The sequence below is a fragment of the Odontomachus brunneus genome, unplaced genomic scaffold (genome assembly GCF_010583005.1).
Source record: "Odontomachus brunneus isolate Ranch 3 - 2012 unplaced genomic scaffold, Obru_v1 Obru_scaffold_016, whole genome shotgun sequence".
NCBI classification, from domain to species: Eukaryota; Metazoa; Arthropoda; class Insecta; order Hymenoptera; family Formicidae; genus Odontomachus; species Odontomachus brunneus.
In genome coordinates this window covers 137,972-159,767 of record NW_022639466.1, presented here as the reverse complement: position 1 = coordinate 159,767, position 21,796 = coordinate 137,972, and the positions used below count along the sequence as shown (strand labels likewise).

Below are 21,796 nucleotides of genomic sequence, written 5' to 3'. Positions count from 1 at the left end.
GGTTACTTACGCATGCGCAAAGAAATAGGGTGCGTTCAGAAAACACAACTGTTGCACAACGATTGAGTAATTAGTCAACGTAATTGGTCTAAAGTTAGGGATCTAACAGTAAGGACCAATAATCACTGACCGCTCACTAATCAGCTATGTTTTCTGAACAAATCCAGTAATGTACACGTAAATATATGAACATTAATTTTAACGAGATCTGCAGCTTTGTTCTTAAAAAATATCGTATATAATATTTTTCAAGAATACAACCCCTGCGGTCTTATTCTCAAAAACTTAACATATGATATTTCCATGAAAAACTATAGTTCATATTACGTATACTACAGCTTTTCATCAAAATATCGTATGCAATATTTTTCAAGAATACGACCCCTCCGACTTTATTTTCGAAAAATATCACATACAATATTTTTATGAAAAGTTATAATTTATATTACATAAACTATAACTTTTCATCGAAATATTGTTAATAAAATATTGTTAGTAAAATTAAAATAAAGTATCGTTAATAAAATATTTTTCAAAAATGCACAATATACGCGACATAAATTATAGTTTTTCATAGAAATATTGTATGTGATATTTTTAAAGAGAAAAAGACCTTCAAGCCAATATTTCGATGAAGAACTATAGTATATGTAACATGAACTATAGCTTTTCATATAAACATAGTACATATACGATATTTTTCAAGAATATTGGGTCTTGATTCTCAAAATTGTATTACTTATGATGTTAGATAAGGCCCAGTTGCACACAGACCCAATTGCACACCACCAACTGGTGCTCTGCTTTATCTAGTGCATTAGTTTTTCACTGGATAAAATAGAACACCGGTTGGTGGTGTGCAATTGAGCCTCACCCATTTACGCACAGAGGCAGTACTTCGCGCTCTCGTCGTATATGGTCTCCAAAGTTAACTCAGCATTTGTTTACGACTCCTTTAACATAACATAGTAAAAATTGTTAAAAGTGAATAAATTTATTAGGTGTTGACCAATAAAACTGTAAATCTTCTAGTAATTACTTAACTCTAGTAATTAAGTTTAACATATTCACATTTATAATTTTCATCAACTTGTGTTAGGCTAATAATACATGCGTCGTACGACAAGTATTGTCGGATGTGTCGATTGGCCGGTGGATAGAATCCTCCTAAAGTCCTTAACTTTTTTTCCAAGTACTCCACAAATTAATTATCCGACAGCCAATTAGAGCGGTCGACACGCTTGTAGGCTTAAAAAGGAAAATCTGCCTTACACAGTATTTTTCTGTAATGTATTATTTTAAATAAATATTTTATTCTGCAATGTATTTTTCTAAATAAATATTACTTCTTTTGTTATAAACTTTTATTACTTCCATTACAAATTGCATTAATTATGATTAAAGGTTGAAAAATTGATTAATGGTTAAAAAATTCATTTTAAAAAGATAAAAAATGGTCATATCACTTTCGTATGTTTTTAATATGCCAAAATACTGATTTTTCAAAATAAGTTATTTTCTTATGAAATCTTCTTATTTTGAAATGAATATCTTCTTTCATGATTTTTTTCATAATGCCAAAGGTCCAAAGTAAACTGTAGTGCAAGCGGATTTTTTAAAATTCTATAAAATAACAGCTGGAGAATTTTTCAAACCTTAGCAAAGCCATATTATTCTCAGGAACTTTACTAAACCACGCGCTACTAAATTACCGTTATTACTAAATAAATTTTGTAACAAAAATAAATCAAGTTTAAAAATATAAACTAGCATAATAATGAAATTATACTACTTAGAAAATATCGAGAATCTATCAAATGACAAATAAAATAAATCAAAATCAAGAAATTCTATTCAATGCTAATATTCAGTGTTATCATAAATAAATCTAACAAAATTAAAATAAATTAAAAAAATGTACATCAATTATATCATCTTGAGATGCCACTTGTAAAAATCTTTTCGAAATAACTTTGAAGTTCTTTCAAACTCTTAAATACATCTTCTTTGGGTATTTTGTCCTCACTGATTTTGCCACCTTCATTATGTTTGATTAATAATGCGTTCCAACTAGCACTTTTTGCCCCAAGATAATCGCTATTAATTGTATCGCCGATGTGCATTGCCTCTTGGGGCCAAATTTTCTCCTTTCGAAACAACATCGTAAGTCTCAAGGCCTCGTTGAAGATCGGCAAACACGGTTTCTCTATGCCAAAGTCATAAGAAGTAAGGACGAAAACAAAGTATTCGCGAATCTGTGTATCTTCAAGGATAGATTCGAGACGTCGATCGAAATTTGATATGACTCCGAGGATGATATCCTTACTTCGCAAGAAATCGAGTAGCTCCACGGCACCCGGATACGTGTGCCAACATCGAGCGGTGGCGTAGCAGCTTATCAGGTTATCGGCGACCTGTGGTGATAATAGCAGGGTTTACGATAACGGGATTTCGCTATCCAACATTTTTCCTCCTTTTTTAACTTAAAATATGCAAATTTATATTATTTTACACAATAAATAAAAAAGTTAAATATTCATTGTTATCATTGGCGTCACTGAGACCAATATTCATTCTTTTTACGAAAATATTTGTCTCTTATGCATTCTTTTTTTTATTTCATCCTTCGTTTTTTTTAATATATTACACGCATATTATTATTACCTTGTTGAGTGTGTCTTGAGATACGGAGGGATGTTGATCCTTAAAAACTTTATAGACGATAGTCCGCCACCAATTTTCCCATCCTAGCCCAGTATGTCGACCGAAAATCGGATGTTCCGCAGTAAGTCGGATGAAATTACTCTTGAAACTTCGCGCCAAACGGTGCGAATCGACATGAAGACCATATTGACGACCGATATTAGCATAATACTCCTCCAATTTGGTCATCAGCAGTGTTCCTGTCACGTCGAAAGTTACGAGACGTGGTCGAACACGCTGAATCATGATCTTTGATGGTTTCTGAATAGAAAAACTTCAAATGATACCTCAATGACTCAAAGAACATTACTCGAAATACAGAGCTGCAAGATCTCCACAACAATGTCACACGCACCACCATATACTAATGCGAAAACATTCGGTAAGACATCTAGCGAACATAACGTAAGATATAAGCGTAAAACGCAAAGTAGTATTTGTATTTAACAACTATCGATAATTTAGAATTAAAGCCAAAGAAAGTCAGCGTGGCCATTAAATTACTGTCGTAAAACCAAAAATGCCAGCATCTTATTACATCAAAAAATGTCGTAACAAAAAAATAGATGATATTGAACGTTATTTGCTCTGCTCTTTTCAACAAAAGAATTTTATGACTAAACGTAATGAAAATATGTAGCGGTAGCAGCCATTTTCTCGCATGCACCGGAAACTCTATCGGACGCAAAGCGTTACATGCTTTTAGATAGCCTGTTAGCAATCTAGTTTAGTATAGACATCTGTGTCTGGCATTGCGCATAGGACTTTACTAACAATCACGAACCACACTTATGCAGGATTCACACGGCGTCCGATGTCCGACTTACGACGTCCGATATCCAATAAAAGAATAGAATTTCTAATGGAGAATTGAATTCTATATTAGAAAGCTGTTCTCCTATTGGATATCGGACATCGTACGTCGGACATCGGACGAGGTATGAATCCTGCATTACTGAGATGCGCCAGATCGAAAAAGTCCAATTCTCTAAATACCAGAAATGTAAAGGCATTTATAAATCCTAGGTCGCGTTCCGTTTCACGCATATGCGCGCATTCATCTATAGTTCGTGTTACGTATATTGTAGGCAATGCGCGCATAATGCGTGAAACGGAACGCAACCTTAGTCTACACTAGTCACGTTACATATGCTATAGAATATTAAGTAAAATTTCTTCAAAAAGGCTGTTTTGGAATGCAACTTTGGAAATTATTTAGAAAAAGCCGATTTTAATCGATCATCAGAAGAATATATTATTTATATTGATAAGGACATACATATAGGATATCCCGCAAAAAACGTACCAAAAGAAAAATATAAGTAGAACAGATAAAAGTGCACAAATATTGTAGAGATCATTTTTCAAACAACCACGTAAAATTTCGATATTAATAAAATTTTGATATTAATTAAAATAGTTAGGAAATTAGAGCGCGCGATGCAGGGACATATGGGTGCGTTCCCACTTAGCGAATTATGCGTCGCGTCGTCCTTCGCGGACCAATCAAATCGTCCCATTTTATTCGTCGTAAAGTTAGGCAATAAAATGAAACGATTTGATTGGTCCGCGAAGGACGACGCTAAGTGGGAACGCATGACGTCGCATGACGCGCTAAGTGGGAACGCACCCATATGGCTGATGACTCCTGCACACAGGGGTGCGTTCGAAAACATCACCCGTGTGTATTTTGTCACACTCAGATCGTTCGAAAACCCCTAATGGGCACACTGACCATGCGACCATGGCCGTTCGAAAACCGTACTCCGTGGGCCACTCGTGTGACTTTTCTCCACTCTCTTTTGCGCGGTGTGAAGGTGGAGATCGGTGGAGATGGTGGAGAGTGCGCAAAGAGTGCAATACAGTATGAAATTACTAAATTATTTATGGTTTTTTGTTCTTCGAAACATTCGTACAACCATTAGCCATCACGGTAAAATAAAAAATTTAAATACAGCAGTTAGCCAGGTTTAGATTTATTTCTATAGTGATGTATATTGTCAGAATATTGTCTTTAAATATAAATAAAGCTTATTAAGCTTTTTGTATTTTATAGGTTCTGAAATTTTCTTACGAGATACGAGGCACGTTAAAAGTCACGAATCAGTAACAATTTGTGAAAAAAAATGGAAAATTTAATCCCGGGTCGTCATATTTTATGCATGGATATTTAAAAAAATATACAAAAGGATGACAAGGGAAATGTCTATATATACGATGTTAAAGGTAAGGAGTAATAAATAAGTTTATAAATTTCCTTAGGCCTGGTGTCCACGATGCTAGAAATCGATCCGAGTTCTCGGACCGAGGAATATATAGTCAATTAACTTTCCAGATAACTAAATTATAAATTAATAATTACTAAATTAATTAATTAATTAATTACTAAATTTATTATTATTATTTTGCTGAGAAGCAATTATAGCTAATGTCGAAATACGCTTTCGATCAGCCATTTTGTACAACACATATGTAGGCACACACACATGTAGTATGTCACATGGAGCATTCTTCCATGGCTGTTCGAAAACTCCTCTCGATACCAACTCCACTAACCCCACCAAGCCCATCCACCACTTTCAGTCGTGGACTTTCAGTGTTTTCGAACGCACCCCAGGACGCGGTAATGCTTGCCGCGCGGAGAAAGTTTGCGCGATAACCAATCAATATGCTTCTTTCTGTAATAACCTTTTAGCTTTTACGGAAAAACAACATATTGATTGGCTGTCGCGTGAACTTCCGCCGCGCGGCAAACATTACCGCGTCCTGTGTGCAGGAGCCATCACACATCGCGTCGTCTGCTGCGTCACGAGTTAATCAATCAAATCCTCTAATTGGGATGACGTGCGCGCGATGTATGACGCATTTGTTCCAATAGAACGATTTGATTGATTAACTCGTGACGCAGGCAGACGACACGACGCGTGACACGCACAGTGGGAACTCAGCCATATGGCTCGCCGTGGTCGGCGAAGAAAATGGACGATTGCTCGCGGGTCCTTCCTTCCTTCCTTCCTTCAATATTTGACTAGAGGCGTATCAGTGACTCATGCCCCAACGCCATTACTCAAATTGCTCGCGGGTCTATCACGCAGTATCAGATCTAAAGGCCAAATCACACTAGCAATTAACGATTGACGATTGACGATTGGCGATTGAAGATTTTGACGAATTAACGAGCTTCAACCTTGATTTGTTTTGTTCCAATTGGTCAAGTTTCAATTTTCAATCGTCAATCATTAACCGCCAATTGCTAGTGTGATACGGACTTAAAGGCTAAATCACACTAGCGATTGACGATTGATAATTAAAGATTAGATTTTAACGAATCAACATTTTTCAACCTTGGCTTGCTTTGTTCCAATTGGTCAAGTTCCAATCTTCAATCGTCAATCATCTATCGCCATTGTTAAGACCAAATCACACTAGCAATTGACGATTGAAGATTAGATCTTGACGAATCAACGAGCTTCAACTTTGGCTTACTTTGTTCCAATTGGTCAAGTTCCAATCTTCAATTGCCAATCGTTAGTGTGATTTGGCCTTAAGACGTATTCCCACCTCTAGGCCTATGAGATAGCCCGCGAAAAATAGTCTATTTTCTTCACTGGCCGCGGCGAGCTGTATGTCCCGTCTGCCACGTTGCGCGCTCTGATTTGTTCAACTATTTTAATTAATATCTCGAAATTTTACGGTTGTTTGAAAAATGAACTCTACAATATCTGTTTACTTTTATCTATTCTATTTATATTTTTCTTTTGGTACGTCTTATGCGGGATACCCTGTATATAATAAGTACTGAAAAATGACTTTCACAATATTTGTTCACTTTTATCTGTTCTACTTATATTTTCTTGCGGACATCTTATGTGAGACATCTTGTATATCTTCTTGTATATCATCTTGTATAACTTTTGTATCTTCAAGACAGTTTCAGTACCAAGGTTACATTCCGAAACGTCTTTTTTGAAGAAATTTTATTCTATACTCTATGTAACGTAAACTATAGACATTGAGTAAAATTTTCTTCAAAACGAATGTTTTGAAATGCAGCCCAAGGAATATTATCCTCTTGTCCACAAGAAATTGACAAACCACAATTGATTATTTTTAAAATAATCGACTGTGGTTGGTCAATTTATTACGGCTTAAAGATTAAAGCAAGGTTGTGGACAAGAGGTATAATACTAGCAGAATTTAATAATATTAATAATAATTTGAGAAAAGAGAGAAGAGATAAAAAACAACATATAATGTCACTGAGGAGTGCTCGACGTTATATTTATATACGCGATTATTCTAAAGTAATTATGTCTGTGGCGCTTGTGTAAGGTCTGATGTTATGATAAAAATAGAAATGATCGCAATATAGCGACTAATGATCACGATCGTTTAAATTTTTGTGATGTTTCCCCTATAGCCCCTCGCTGTTCATCGATATTTGACTGACATGCAGACGTATGGCGTGCGTCACTGCTATATATATATGTGTGTGTGTATGTATGTACGCGTAGGAGGAGAGGAGTCGTGCGATATGAGTCTGTGAGGTTTAGCAAAGTGTAACTATTCGCGTTTCTCATTTCGTATTTTGTATAAGTAAAGCTACAGATGGGTAACAAACTACGTGGTATTGTTCTTATATTCGTTTGCGCCGTCCTCGCGCTGATAAATGGTTATGCGTTGGATCTCGCTGAGTCGCAGCACAACTATGTCACCACGTCGTATACGCATTACGAGGAATTGCAGCGATTATTCCACTCTTTGGCCGAAAAGTACCCACATCTGGCTCGCGTATTTTCCATTGGAAAATCGGTAGAGGGTCGGGACCTCATAGTGTTGGAAATCTCGGAGAATGTCAACCATCGCAGTCCTGGTGAGCCTATGGTCAAATATGTTGCCAATATGCATGGCGATGAGGCTGTTGGCAGGCAACTGTTGATTATTCTTGGCCAATACCTCTTGAACGAATATGGGAAAGACGAACGCATCACCAAACTAGTGAACCAGACTGATATTTATCTAATGCCTTCCATGAATCCAGATGGTTTTGAAAATTCGTTGGTAAGATCATTGTGTTAATTGATGTGGAAAATGATGATGAATAATGATTAATCTAGAAAGTTTTTGTATCCTAGGAAGGAAAATGTGAGTCCAAGAAAGACTTTTCAGGGAGGGAAAATGCCAACCATGTCGACTTAAATCGTGATTTTCCTGACCAATTTGATAGAAGAAGCCAGCTCAGGAGGGGCAATTTTATATTAAATGGACGTCAAAATGAAACTGTTGCTATGATGACCTGGATTTCCAATGAACCTTTTGTACTTTCTGGTAACCTTCATGGTGGTGCTGTTGTTGCCAGTTATCCATATGATTCTGGGTGAATATATATTTATTTTATTACTATAATTTTATTATACTATACTATAATTTTGTTTCTGCCAATTATATTTCTAGAAGCCTTATCTATTGTTTGTCAAGAAATTCATCTTTTCAGAATCTCTAAGGATTGCTGTATAGAGAGTAAAAGTCCAGATGATAATTTATTCAAGTATCTTGCTCATGTTTATGCAGACAATCATCCAGAAATGCATAGAGGTAATGCTTGTCCACCAGAAGTATTCCAAAATGGTGTTATAAATGGAGCATACTGGTAAACAATCATATTATAATGTAAAAATCAATATTAAATCTGCATGAATTCTGCTTACAAAATTGTTAAATATTGTTATTGTTGAAAAGTCTAAAAGATGTTTGCTACTTATTCTACAATATTAAATCACCCATAAAATTAATTGGATTACTATGTCAGGTAATAGAAATTTTTGAATTTTTAATAGGTATGAAGTAATTGGTGGAATGCAAGATTTTAATTATGCTCGTTCTAATGCGTTTGAGATAACATTTGAGTTGAGTTGTTGCAAATATCCACCTGCTTCAACCATACTTGATCAATGGGAACTGAATAAAGAATCTCTGATAAAATATTTGGAACAAGTACATATTGGAATAAAAGGTAATATTGAAATATGTCAGTTTGTCTTTTTGAATTAATCGGAATGGTATACATATACAATGTATCTGTTTCTAAATTTCAGGATTTGTATATAGCAAGGATGGTAATCCAATTCAAGCAGCAAACATCGTTGTTGAAGGAATAAACCATAATATAACAACTACAGCTGATGGCGAGTATTGGCGTTTACTTCTCCCAGGAACTTACTCAGTTCATGCTACTGCATGGGGGTTAGTATATTGTAATAAACAAATATATAACTTTTATGTGCATCTATTTCATTTATTGTTGAGTAAAAATTGACAGATATTTTTTTAAACATATGAAATAAAAAGTATAGAGAATATTTTTTTGTACAACACAAATTTAAATATTGGAAAGAATAGTTTATTTAAGGTAGTAATTTTAAGAGAGAAAAGTACGCTTCACCTAATATATTATTAAACCAAACTATTAAAAATATACAAATATTAAAAACTATTTTTAATATTTTTATTTCTTTATTACAACATTTGTTTTTTTTGTTTAGGTATGAACCCAGTGAGACAATAAATGTTACTGTATTAAAAGACACACCAACAATTCTTAATTTTACATTAAGCGGCGAAGAAGTATCTTATGATCAAGGTAAAATTGACATAAATTACCCACAAATACTACCACTTTTTAACAAATATCCTACATTCTATAAAATGTTAATGGATTATGATAAATGAAATTATGATATATACATATATCGACTAATTAATTATGTCGTTCTCGTGGCTATTGCTTATCTAACATTTTTTTTTTTTGCAAATTATAACAAACTATTGCTGACTAACATGAATATTCATTATAACAATTAATATATTCTATTGTTACTAAATTTTCTCTCATCTAATATTAGAATTTGTATATTTATGCATATAATTTTATTTCAAGCATTTGATTTTTAAATAATTATTATTTTCTTATGTTATTAAATATATTAGAATTTCCGTTATATTTATTCTGTTTTACAGCAAACAATTAGTGTTGTGAGAGTTGGATGTTGAGACATCATTTCTGTTAATTTATGATGCAGAATATTTTACTCATTTGGAGATGACATTTTTTTATTTTTTTACATGTGAACGAAGAATAATACATAGATGTGCAATTGCACAAATACATATACACAAGGTATGGAGAAATTAACTGTATATGGCAGAGAAAAGACCTTAATCCATTTTTTATCAATTTATGTACATAATTAAATAAGAAAAGTATTTCAACTATATTCCAGTTTGTGTGGCAGAAGGCATATATTAGTATCTCTTATTTACTGCTTTCTTCTATCTTTAATATCATTTATATATTATTTTTACTTAGATTTTTTTATGTATAACTATAAAAGTAACACATATAAACAATGTAAACATGTATACTTTAGGCAATTGCAAATAATGCTCTGTCTGCAAATTGGAAAGTAGTACATTACAATAACAGTGCGAACAAAGATTAACTCTGACCAAACATATCTTTACAATGATAATGATTACCTATAACGTTATAGATTAATTATATTTTGAATCATACTGAAATTTTTACATAGAGATATAAATTATTATATTTTGTGATTTATATTTTTTCGACATATTACATATTACATATATACTTATGATACACAAATTAAGAAATTATGAGCTGTAATGCATTTTTCTTTAACGAAAAGTAAACATGTTACATTCGTTATTAATCTTTAATACATTTTTTATTGTTGATTTTACAAAATTTTTGCTAATTAAACATATTGCATTATTAAAATAACATAGACAACTGAACAAATATCAATGCTAATATATTAATTTACTACTATACGAATATGCATTAAAATTAAGCTTTTAAGGGTATTTCAAACTTCTTGTTACTATTCCTTGTAATAAGACCTAATTATTTTATCTTTGATATTTAACACAGAATTAGCTGAGAAGATATGTTTTAAATGGAATCTTCTAAATGATATTTAAAAGTAAGATTTATATAGTTGACAATATGGAATTTTCTTTTCTTTATTTCTTACAAAACAACCGCAAATATATAAAACGAGAAAATGAAAAATAAGTGTACTGTATTTTGCATGTAATGTGTAAATTACACAGTACTGCCAAAATACAATTTATTGTATTAGGAATTAGATGAATAAACGTAAAATGGTGTCAGTGGGTGATATTTATAATCTTATCTGTATAGTGATGTATATGTTCTAATATTTTCCCTACAAAAATATGTATTGTTCAAAATTAGAAATAAACAAAAAATTGCATTTGTCTTGACCAATGTGAGTAACTTTTTCAGTACTTATCCTTTTCCTCTTAAACTCATACCTACATATGTTGTTTTTCTGCATGTCTAATTTACATGTAGTAATATTTTTATTTTCTCTATACCTTGTGTTATATTTCTAGATTAATTTTGATAGTATTATTCAGTATTATGTACATTTGATTTTAAATCTATGTAATTATATACAAACACATTTCATTATAATATTAAACAGTTATTTTTTTATTTTCTTTATTTAATTTTTGTAAACACAATCATAATTATGTATTCGTACAACACAGGCGAAAATGCAGTTGATGTTAAGGAAGTAAAAACTAATGACAAATATGGTTTTTACCATACCATGGAATTCAAGCATCATAACTATGTGACAATGGAAAAATACTTGAAAGAACTCAATGGGAATTATGCCAATATAACGAGACTCTATAGTATAGGAACCTCCGTAAAAGGTCGTGAGTTATATGTTATGGAAATCACGAAGAATCCCGGAAAACATAGTCTTGAAAAGCCAGAAGTAAAATACATTGGAAATATGCATGGCAATGAAGTGGTAGGCAGAGAAATGCTGCTGTTACTATTAAAATATCTCTGTGAGAATTATGGTACTGATGAAAGAGTTACACGGATAGTGGATACTGTCAGACTCCATATATTACCAAGCATGAACCCCGACGGATATGAGGTTTCCAAAGAAGGTGACGTCTATGGAATAAAGGGCAGAGCAAATGCAAAGGGTGTGGATCTCAATAGAAATTTTCCCGACCACTATGCAATTAATAATGTACGTTGACAGTATTGTAATGCATGCATATTTAATACTTAATATTCGTTTATATAGCATTAAGATATATTCAAATTATCACACAACTACTAATTAAACTAGCCCATACTTACGCTGTATTTTTTTAGTTTAATCAACAGCAGCAGCCTGAAACCAAAGCAGTGATGAATTGGATAGCAAAAGTTCCGTTTGTGCTTTCTGCTAATCTTCATGGAGGTGCATTGGTTGCGAATTATCCTTACGACAATGGACCAGAATCTATGACTAACACAGCGAACCTAAGTCCAGACGACAACGTCTTCAAAATGTTGGCACTAACATATTCCAATGCTCATCCTCGTATGCATCTTGGAGAACCTTGTCCACCGATGAAAGCCTATGGCCAAAAAACTCTTCTTGAGGAACGCTTCCCCGACGGAATAACAAACGGTGCCGCCTGGTATCCTCTCTCTGGCGGCATGCAAGATTACAATTATTTACACAGCAATGATTTTGAAATCACTTTAGAACTCGGATGCATTAAATTTCCAAACGCGAGTGACTTGCCGAACTTTTGGTTGGAAAATAGAGAACCTCTTCTTCGTTTCATCGAAATGGTAGTTTTTACTTTTTGCTAACTTTTTGCTTCTTAACTTATTAAGAAAGTCAAAGTGTGCGATCATAGAAATACACAAGAAGCGCACTTCGAGTAATAATCTTCCATATCCATATCTGGTTTACAGTCTCGTAAAGGTGTGCATGGTATAGTGAGTTCATCCATTGGTACTCCTATATCTCATGCGAGAATCTCCGTGGAAGGTATAAAGCATGATGTCTATACTGCTGAAGGAGGTGATTATTGGCGACTGTTGGTGCCAGGAAAATATAATATAACTGTTAGTGCAGTGGGATACGAAGCACTTACCCAAACTATTAATGTACTTCACCGTGAAAATATCGAGGATGGAGAAGTGATGTTGGATTTTACATTGATGCGTGACGATCCTCTACACTGGTATGATTACTTTTTTAAAATGTAACTTATGCGAAACATATTTGCTCAATGATGCACATATTGCGAAATTGAAATATTTTCGAAAAGGTGGAAAACCGGGCAGCAATTCCTTAATGAATTTCTTGAGTGAACTGGTGTACTTCTTGAAATATGTTTGCTTCTTATAATCATCTTGTAAAAATAATTCAAGTAACATGACGGAAAAACAAGATATAATTGTTCAAGTAGTTGCATGAATTATAATGTATTAAAAATATTAATAATTGATATTTTATACAAATATTTATTATAGGTCGTCAGCGTACGATTTTAGATTAAGGGCAAATTTACAGAATGGTTATTTAAAGAATTCACAGTTGAGTGCTAGATTCAGTCAGTTGGAGAATCATCAATCTGATATCGCGGAGTTTATAGCTGGTGATTCGTTAATTAGCATGGCTATTCATTCATTAAAAATTACGCATGACGTAAGTTTGGTATCGAGCAACTGTATCACGCTATAGATCATGCGATTTAAAATTATGCTTTCTAGGTCGGGTCACCGGATGAAAATAAATTCCGCATTGCATTGGTGGGAGGATTATTTGCTTCCCAGCCGGCGGGTAGAGAAATTCTGTTACGTTTGGCGACGCATATCCTTATGGGGAATCAGATTGGAAATCCACCTATCCAACGAATACTGGATAACGCTATATTGCATTTTATTCCCGGTGTTGATCCAGGATTTGATAACATAAGAGAAATCAAAGATTGCAATCCTATAGTAAAAGATGAAGTAGGAGAAAAATTATTATTGGAAAGCAATACGTCTGAACGTATAGATGCAATTACAAATGCATTTAAGAAAATGCTGCAAACTGAAAATTACGATGTTGCCGTGATATTAGGAGGGGGAGCCTCACAAATTGGGTAATGTAGATGAATATATGATTATAAAAACTTTAAACGCAGGGCATTTTGTTTTTTTTATTTCTTTTAAAGAAAGATACAAAAACATATAATTTGTAGAAATAAAACTTACATATGTGTGTTTCATAAATTAGTTTTCGTTTTTCAGCTATTCGTATGATGATCTGGGTATATTTAAAACACTCGCTGAAGATTATGAGCATTCGAGACACAAAGAAATAGGCAGTTATACAAGCAATAGTACACAACGTTTAACAAATTTTATACAGCGCGTATATAACTTACCAGTGGTAGCTATATAAATTTTCTTAATATTTTCTCTATTTATTTATGATATTACTAAATACATATTTTAAATATAATCGCCTATTTGTAGATAAGCTTAAGTTTGTCCTCTTGTAAATATCCGCCTGCGGACTCCATTCCTATCATTTGGCGTGAGAATCTGCAACCGCTGATGAAACTCGTACAAAGCCTCACGAGCGGTATTCGCGCAACAGTAACAGATGAGCACAATGTGCCACTTCGAGAGGCCACCGTCAAAGTAGGAGAAGAAAGTTACAAAGTGTCAAGCAACATGGCTTATTTCAAGATGATACTTGTGCCTGGTAATTATACGTTAACGGTCTCCTGCAAAGGATACAGTGTACAAGTATTAAAAGTTCATGTAAAACAGGAGAGCATAACAGACATTAATATTAAAATGATACAAAAGAATACAACACAGAATGACGACAGAATAAGCGTTATAAATCGTGCTTTAAGCGACCTAAATGTGAAATATCCACAACAAACGACTCTACACACTATCGGTGAAAGCACAAAAGGTAGCAAAATAATGTGTTTGGAAATTGGTTCCGACAATGATCAGAAACGAATAGGGCGACCTGCCATTATATTCTCAGCCGGCATGCTACGGAGTGAAACAGTAACGTCTGAAGTACTTTTACATTTTGCCTCGTTTCTCTTGGACAGTTATAAACAAAATATTGAAGTTATGAGTTATGTAGATAATTTCTCTATATATATAGCACCGGACTTTGTCCCTGATTCCGATGAGAATCACACTTGCTTACCACCATTGGAAGGCTTGCAGTTTTCGATTCACAATAAACTCGATAACGAGGCGACTATGATTACGAATTGGTTTAAAGACATTAATGCGGTATTGGCCGTAAATCTCAATAGTGGTTCACGACACGTTGAAATTCCACTCGGGAACAGCTACGGGAAGACAGACGAAATATATAAAAGCGCCGACGAGGATTTATTGCAACATTTAGCACGAGTATATGTAAACAAGAGGGCAAACAAATTATCTACAAGCTCCAAATGTAAGCAAAATATGAATATTAATGACAATAGCGTGATACACGCAGGAGTAGGAATTAGTGGAAAAAGAGGTAATCCTTTGATGGATTATGCCTATTTTAATACGAGCACCCTAATGATGGATGTATATATTACTTGTTGTACTACAGACAACTCGGTTGTCATGTGGCAAGAGAACAAAGATAGTTTATTAGCTTGCATAGAAGAAATAAGCATAGGCGTGAAAGGCTATATTACTGATGAAAATGACGAGCCGGTTGAGAATGTTATTTTATCTTATGACAAGTCACCGCATTTTGTTAAAAATGGAAGAGTAGGCGCTTACTCAATTCTACTGCGGCCAGGAAGTCATAATATAACAGTCACGGCAGCTGGTTATATTAAACAGACAAAACTCGTTTCCACATCCGACGCAAAGAAATTTTCCAGACTGATGTTCAAGCTTAGTCGTGACGACAATATTATGGGAATGCCTCGACTAGTATTTATTATGTTGACAGGTACATAAGTCGGTTGTAAATATTATAAAATCGATATTCAAAGGACATAGTTTATGAAGCGAAAAAAATTATTGCTTAGTCATTGAAATAAATTCGTTATATATGATATATAATATGATTGCAGGTACAATATGTTTTGGTATTGTCTTATGCGGCATATATATTTGCATGAAATATCAATCATCGGAAAGTTCCGAAAAGAGTAGAAAGGGATACGCGTTTAGTCTATTGAAAGACGGTACCAGTTTCTTCGATGATGACGAGAAGGAAGTTGAAATATTTCGAAGACCAGTGGATGGTAGATATTTGTATTGTAATGCTAAAAAATGAGACATTAATGATATATTAACACGCGATGACTGATGACAAAAAATATTAAGAAAAAAAGATTTAAGATTTTAGAAACTTATAGAAATATATATAAATATGCGCCTATAATGTTTAGTATACGAATACTAATTTCTATTTTAATCTAATATCTAACCTAATACTCGTTTTAGGATACTCCACGAACGATAGTGAAGTTACAAAACCATACTATGATGATGATAATAGTTCCGAAGATGGCAGCGATTTGGAGTTTATTCGGCCTGAACGAGAGTGGCATGATAAAATACCACAACAGACGTGATAGCGAGTTTTTGTACAATATATAGTTTGTTGCAATGTATATGGTAAATTAATTGAATTGATAAAGATTTAATTAATTGTGTTCAATGTTCAAGAAAAAAATTTAATGAGATGCGAATAGTAGAATATTAAAACTTACGAAGATGGAAAACACAGGGTCCAAATATATTTAAAACATGTACTTACATCAGATAAGTGTATGCTGCACTTTTATTTTTAAACCACGTGTGATAATTATTTATGAGAAGTTGCATTATTCAATATTCCATATAAACAATAAAGAAGAACACATTATTTTTAAAGCATAACAATAATAAAAACACAGGACATAAATCATATATAAAATTACATCACTTAAGAGAATTTTCTTGTAAACCGGATTCAAAGGTTTTGTAAATTTTTTCATGAATAAAAATGCAGATATAATTAACAAATATATATTTTCTAAAAGTACATTAAAAATATATTACAAAAAATATTTTATATCTCATGTTGCTTTCCAATGGTTAGTATAATATGGCGGAAAAATTAGGCCTGCATCGCGAACACAGTCAAACGATTACTATCCTAGAAATCTTACAGTGAGTCTGAAAAAACAAAAATTGCACGATTTTCTTGATAAGGGAACTTGTAATTTCTGTCTGAAGCAGTATAATTGATATCACATGCATATTTTCAATATGGTGGCAATTTGAATAAAAATTTTATTTTACTCGTCTTTTCCCTTATGTCGATCTCAGGAAAATATGAAAAATCAATCTAGGTTATTGATCGTGGTTCAAACAATGATATGTTTATTGAATATAAGTGTAAAATCGTAAGATCAGAGTTTTTTTTTTAATTGTAGTCATTATACTCGAAAACGCGCAATTTCAAGAAAAACGCGTTTAAAGTTTTATCAAACATTTTTCATAATAATACATACAAATTAATGGACTTACATTACTCAGTTATTTTAGAGCTATAGAGGGAACCTTCTTTTTCTTCATATATTTCTTTTTTTTTTCATATGTGGATTGTCCTCGCCTCTCAAGCAGCAGTTCTCGCTTAGTTTGAACTAAAGGACGCGCGATGAGCCGAGTGTTTGAATCATTTTGGATAAAACTTTGCTTAAAGAATTTATTCCACGCACATTTATTTGCTAATTTTCTCTTAATATCTCAAAATATTTTTATAATATTATTTTTAATATAATTTATAATTTATAATATAGTTTCTAATATATGTGTGTAATAAAATGATACTTTTTTTGTTTAATTCAATCAGTTTTACGTAAACGAATTTATACGTTGTGCCAGACATTCTCAGTAATTACATGTAATCCCTACATAATTCAACGTGATGACAAATGACGCAGGCATGATTCCACGTTCTATAGTATACGTCAATAAGTAAAATGCTAGCAGATTAGTAGAAAATTCGATTAGATTACTGTGGCAAGTCTATATTCACATTAAGCTCGTGTTCTATCGATAAAGCTTGCTAAAATAACTTGATAGCAAATTAGCAGCAGTAATCAAGCAAAATCTACAGTATATATCACTGAAATACATTCAACTAGTTACAGAACCATAGATCTTATTCGGTTTCTATTGTCAACCTGTCATTATAATTTGCTAGCAGATTGTTATATCTACTCGTAAATTGCATCTTGTTATATTCTACTCGTAAATTGCAGACAAAATTTACAACAGATTGCATAAAATCTGCTTCTGCAGATTTAGCTGTCTGGGATATATCATAGTGAAAGTAATTGACCTCTTGTAAATAATTACCGCGTGCATATATTTTAGTAATGTTTTATTGATAATAGTTTAATTATTTTGTGAATGTTGTATTGTTATATGAACATTGAGTGCAATTTTATATGAACGTAAAATTATATAATTATTTAAATATCAGACGATTTTATATCGTAATTTTAATCCTTCGCCGGTCGAATTAGAAAAATTGCGTTAATTACGGTCGCATGTAATCCTCAGAGATACTATTTTATTTTAATTGAACTATTGATTAAATCAACTTTTTATTTGTTGAATAAATAAATTTTTCTGATCACGGAGGGCGATTGTGAAAGACTATGATCCAATTAACTACGTCAAAATAAGAGAAAATTAAAATTGTCTCCTATATTTTGTTAACAACGCCATATTTGAGGTAGGAACTGTATCTGATCATATCATAAATTCTGTATATCATAAATTTATGTTTTAATTGCACAATCTCTATAAAGATGTTGAAATCTGAGAAAAACTTTTTTAAGAAAATGTATTTTCTGTGTAATTGATCCTTAAAATAATGTCTTCCTAAGGAATATAATTCTCAAAGATTTCAGCACACTTTATCATGCTTATGGTAAATAAATGAATAATTTTAAAATAAGTCTACGCTGCTTAAAAAGTTCAAGAAGGATTCATAGAAATATATACAAACAGTACGGCCAGGAGTGGTCCAGATTCATGGTCAAAAAATTTTTAAACCATTTTGGGTTTAAAATAAAATTTATTTGCGCGTAGATTACAAATATTCAAGTACTAAATAGTCGGACTTTAGGTTTTCCACAGATATGACCCATTGAAAATTCCACTTCCACGAAATAACGTCAGTGCTCTTCGTGGTGAACTACAACCGCGATTATTGCACTTATTACATGACAATCACATTTCGACTAGATTTGTCACTTGTCACACTACTATCAATCAGTATTTAGTTATAAATTTTTTCATAAAAAGAGAGAGGATCGAGATTTCAGATTCTAACCCGTGAGTCTGAGACAGTTTCTGCGCAAGTGTGCGTTTCGAGATTCGAGAACATCTCGTGGAAATTGAATTTTTCATGGACCAAGAAGGTTCAACTTTGGTGCATATTTGTAATCTACGCATCGTAAACTTTATTTTAAACCCAAAATTATTTCAAAACTTTTTAGCTATGAATCTAGACCAGTAGCTTATTAACACTTGACCGCACTCTTTTCTTGGAATACTATGTGATCTTTTTCATATAAAAAGTTCATATAAAAAAAAATTATCAATTTCTTTCATTTTATATTGTAATTTACTTTGAACGATTGTATAATCTACACTATTAACAATTGAATAGTTATCTGAATGCATATGCCTTTCTATGTAATTTTATCATTTTTTCCAAAAATACGATTGTCTAATTCTATCAAATCTTTTGAGCAGAGTGTATAAAAATACTTCCATTTATATAGATTCCAAATATTAATATATCTGTTATTGACAAAATTAATTTAATATATTATTATGAGATGTGAAATTTTCGATTTATTGGATAGTTTAATAAAGGGTTTAACCGAAAAGTATGTAATGCAAAATACTATTATGATTTTGTATCGGATAAAGCAACGAATACTATGCACACGTATGTAATAATGTACATAAATATGTAAATTGAAATTCTGTATACAACGAATTATAAATCTTATCCGTAAGTCAAACAAGGAAATATAAAAATATATACTGTGTCTTCTAATCACTTTACATCTTTACCTTTATACAGTTATATGTTACATGTTACATGTTACTAGTTACATGTTACATGTAACTAGCGGGAAAAGAGTTACATTTCTTTTTGATATGTTTTAAAATATAAATGAAGATCATAAGAACAATTATCTCTTTTCACTTCTTTTAGAACTCATCAAACTGAAAAGTATTGCAATCTTCACAAGAATGCTGGCACAATACCGACTATATATTGTAGGCAGTATATGAAGTTTTTTTGTATATGATTGTATAAAGTGGTCTTCAGTTACCACTCAGCAATTATGGTCGCTGCGTTCCGAATGCGCTGACAATGTTGTACTGTTTTCGCGCCTCGAAATTATTTTCAGTATGTTGTAAGATAGCGAAACTTACTATTTTTTTTACGAGAATAGACTCTAAAGAATTGCTCATTTCCGATTAATTCCGCACATTGCTTCGAGGTAGTGCAAATTCAGTAAAGACTTTTACATATAAAAAAGCATTAACCGGAACCGTAATTTTAGTAGCAGTTTCCAACACGGACAATCAAATGGACTAATACAAGTAAAATTCTGTAATCGTAATTTTAAGACCGTAATTTTAAAATCGTAACTTTAGTTGTAAAATTTTCGTCATCAAAGAATAAAAGGAAGGAATTAGTCTGGCAACTTGTGCAAAAATAATATTGGAGATGACTGATGATGATCACATGTATCCGGACAATTTTTCCTGTACATTTGAATCAAAACTGGCTGAAGAAAGTATCGATGATGTTGGTGAATTTGTTGTTACACTTGATGAACTTATCATCTCTTGTGTCCAAAGTTATACTTATTTATATAACAGGAACGATAAAAATTACAAAGATCATGTAATCCCAGACAGCATAAGATCTCCTGAGGACGTCCTAAAAACGAAGAAATGTCCTCAAGACTTCCTTAGGATGTACTTTGGATGTCCCCTGGACATCTGTGCTGTTAGGAATGAAGGAGAAATCCTGGGAAGAAATTGCAAAGACGTGTCAGGTATCGTCATTTGACGTCATCTTGTTTGCTGGGATGTAATTAAAATGTTTTTGCATGTAGAAATGTAACTATAATCTTAAAATAATCAAACATTAAAATCAAATCTAACATTAAAATAATAATAAATCTGAAAATAATATTAAATATTTCGTAGTCTGTGAAGTACAGCAGAGGTGGAAAAGATTAAATGATAGATATATCAAAGAAAGAAAATTGAATGAAAATACCATGCGCAGTGGCAATGGCATACAACAAAAAAAACAGTGCCCATTATTTAAAAGCTTAAAATTCATGAAGAAGCATATCCAGAAAAGGAGATATAAGTAACAAAAAATTAATTATATTAATGATATAATAATTACCCTAATAATTATGTTGTAGTATCTTCAGGAATGTTCCATTGCGATTCCGCAGTAAATCTCAAAATAATGTATCTGAAGAATTAACCCACACAGCAGAAATGTCCTGAATATAGTAATATCCTACAGATATTGAGATATCTTTATAATATCCTTATGATGTATTCGAGACATTTCTGCTGGGAAATGTTGGTCATCCGAACAAAAAGTTTGTAAATTTCAATACCGTTAGTTTCAATTATTAATTTTCTTATTTAATGAAAGAGTCAATATTTAATAGATTATTAGAAAAGACTATTCTTGCGAGATTGAATAATGGTTATGGGTAAATAATAATATAAATTATGGATATAAGCATGTATGATATTTTAACCTCTGCTTTTTAAATTACGAGTTTCGTGCGCATGCGTACGTATGTATTAAGAATGGACAATAGATTTTACGACTACGAAATTAAAGTTATAGTAAAGTTAACGCTTTTTTACGTGCAAAGGTCTTAATGCATATGGCGTCTGTCTATCTTAATAGAGAAGTATGAGAAACGTCATATTCTGCGAAAAAGAAGATATTTAAATAATTTTTATTTTAATTATGATGTTAAAGATTACGGATTTTAATCACATTTATTACTTTATAGGTAATTATCTTACCTAAAGTGTTCTTAAAGCCTTCACTTGAAAGGAAAGCGACTATATTTTCAACATAATTTTTTACACGTGATCTTAATACTAGGTCTCCTCGTTCAGTTATTA

The 21,796-nt window shown here is 32.5% G+C and overlaps 2 protein-coding genes across 2 annotated transcripts; one reads left to right on the top strand and one right to left on the bottom strand.

Moving 5' to 3' along the window:
* Positions 1-1,353: 1,353 nt before the first annotated feature.
* LOC116841527 (rhythmically expressed gene 2 protein-like) lies at positions 1,354-3,060 on the bottom strand. The gene is made up of 2 exons (XM_032809569.1): positions 2,665-3,060; positions 1,354-2,414 (listed from the first exon to the last, which is right to left on the bottom strand). The coding sequence occupies exons 1-2, from the start codon at positions 2,947-2,949 to the stop codon at positions 1,932-1,934; spliced, it is 768 nt and encodes a 255-aa protein (XP_032665460.1). The 5' UTR covers positions 2,950-3,060; the 3' UTR covers positions 1,354-1,931.
* A 4,251-nt stretch (positions 3,061-7,311) lies between these two features.
* LOC116841522 (carboxypeptidase D-like) lies at positions 7,312-16,606 on the top strand. The gene is made up of 15 exons (XM_032809562.1): positions 7,312-7,764; positions 7,839-8,080; positions 8,198-8,353; positions 8,541-8,716; positions 8,799-8,946; positions 9,246-9,343; positions 11,305-11,807; positions 11,936-12,403; positions 12,530-12,801; positions 13,094-13,268; positions 13,334-13,710; positions 13,859-14,000; positions 14,087-15,542; positions 15,667-15,840; positions 16,043-16,606. The coding sequence occupies exons 1-15, from the start codon at positions 7,312-7,314 to the stop codon at positions 16,171-16,173; spliced, it is 4,971 nt and encodes a 1,656-aa protein (XP_032665453.1). The 3' UTR covers positions 16,174-16,606.
* The last annotated feature ends 5,190 nt before the right edge of the window (positions 16,607-21,796 follow it).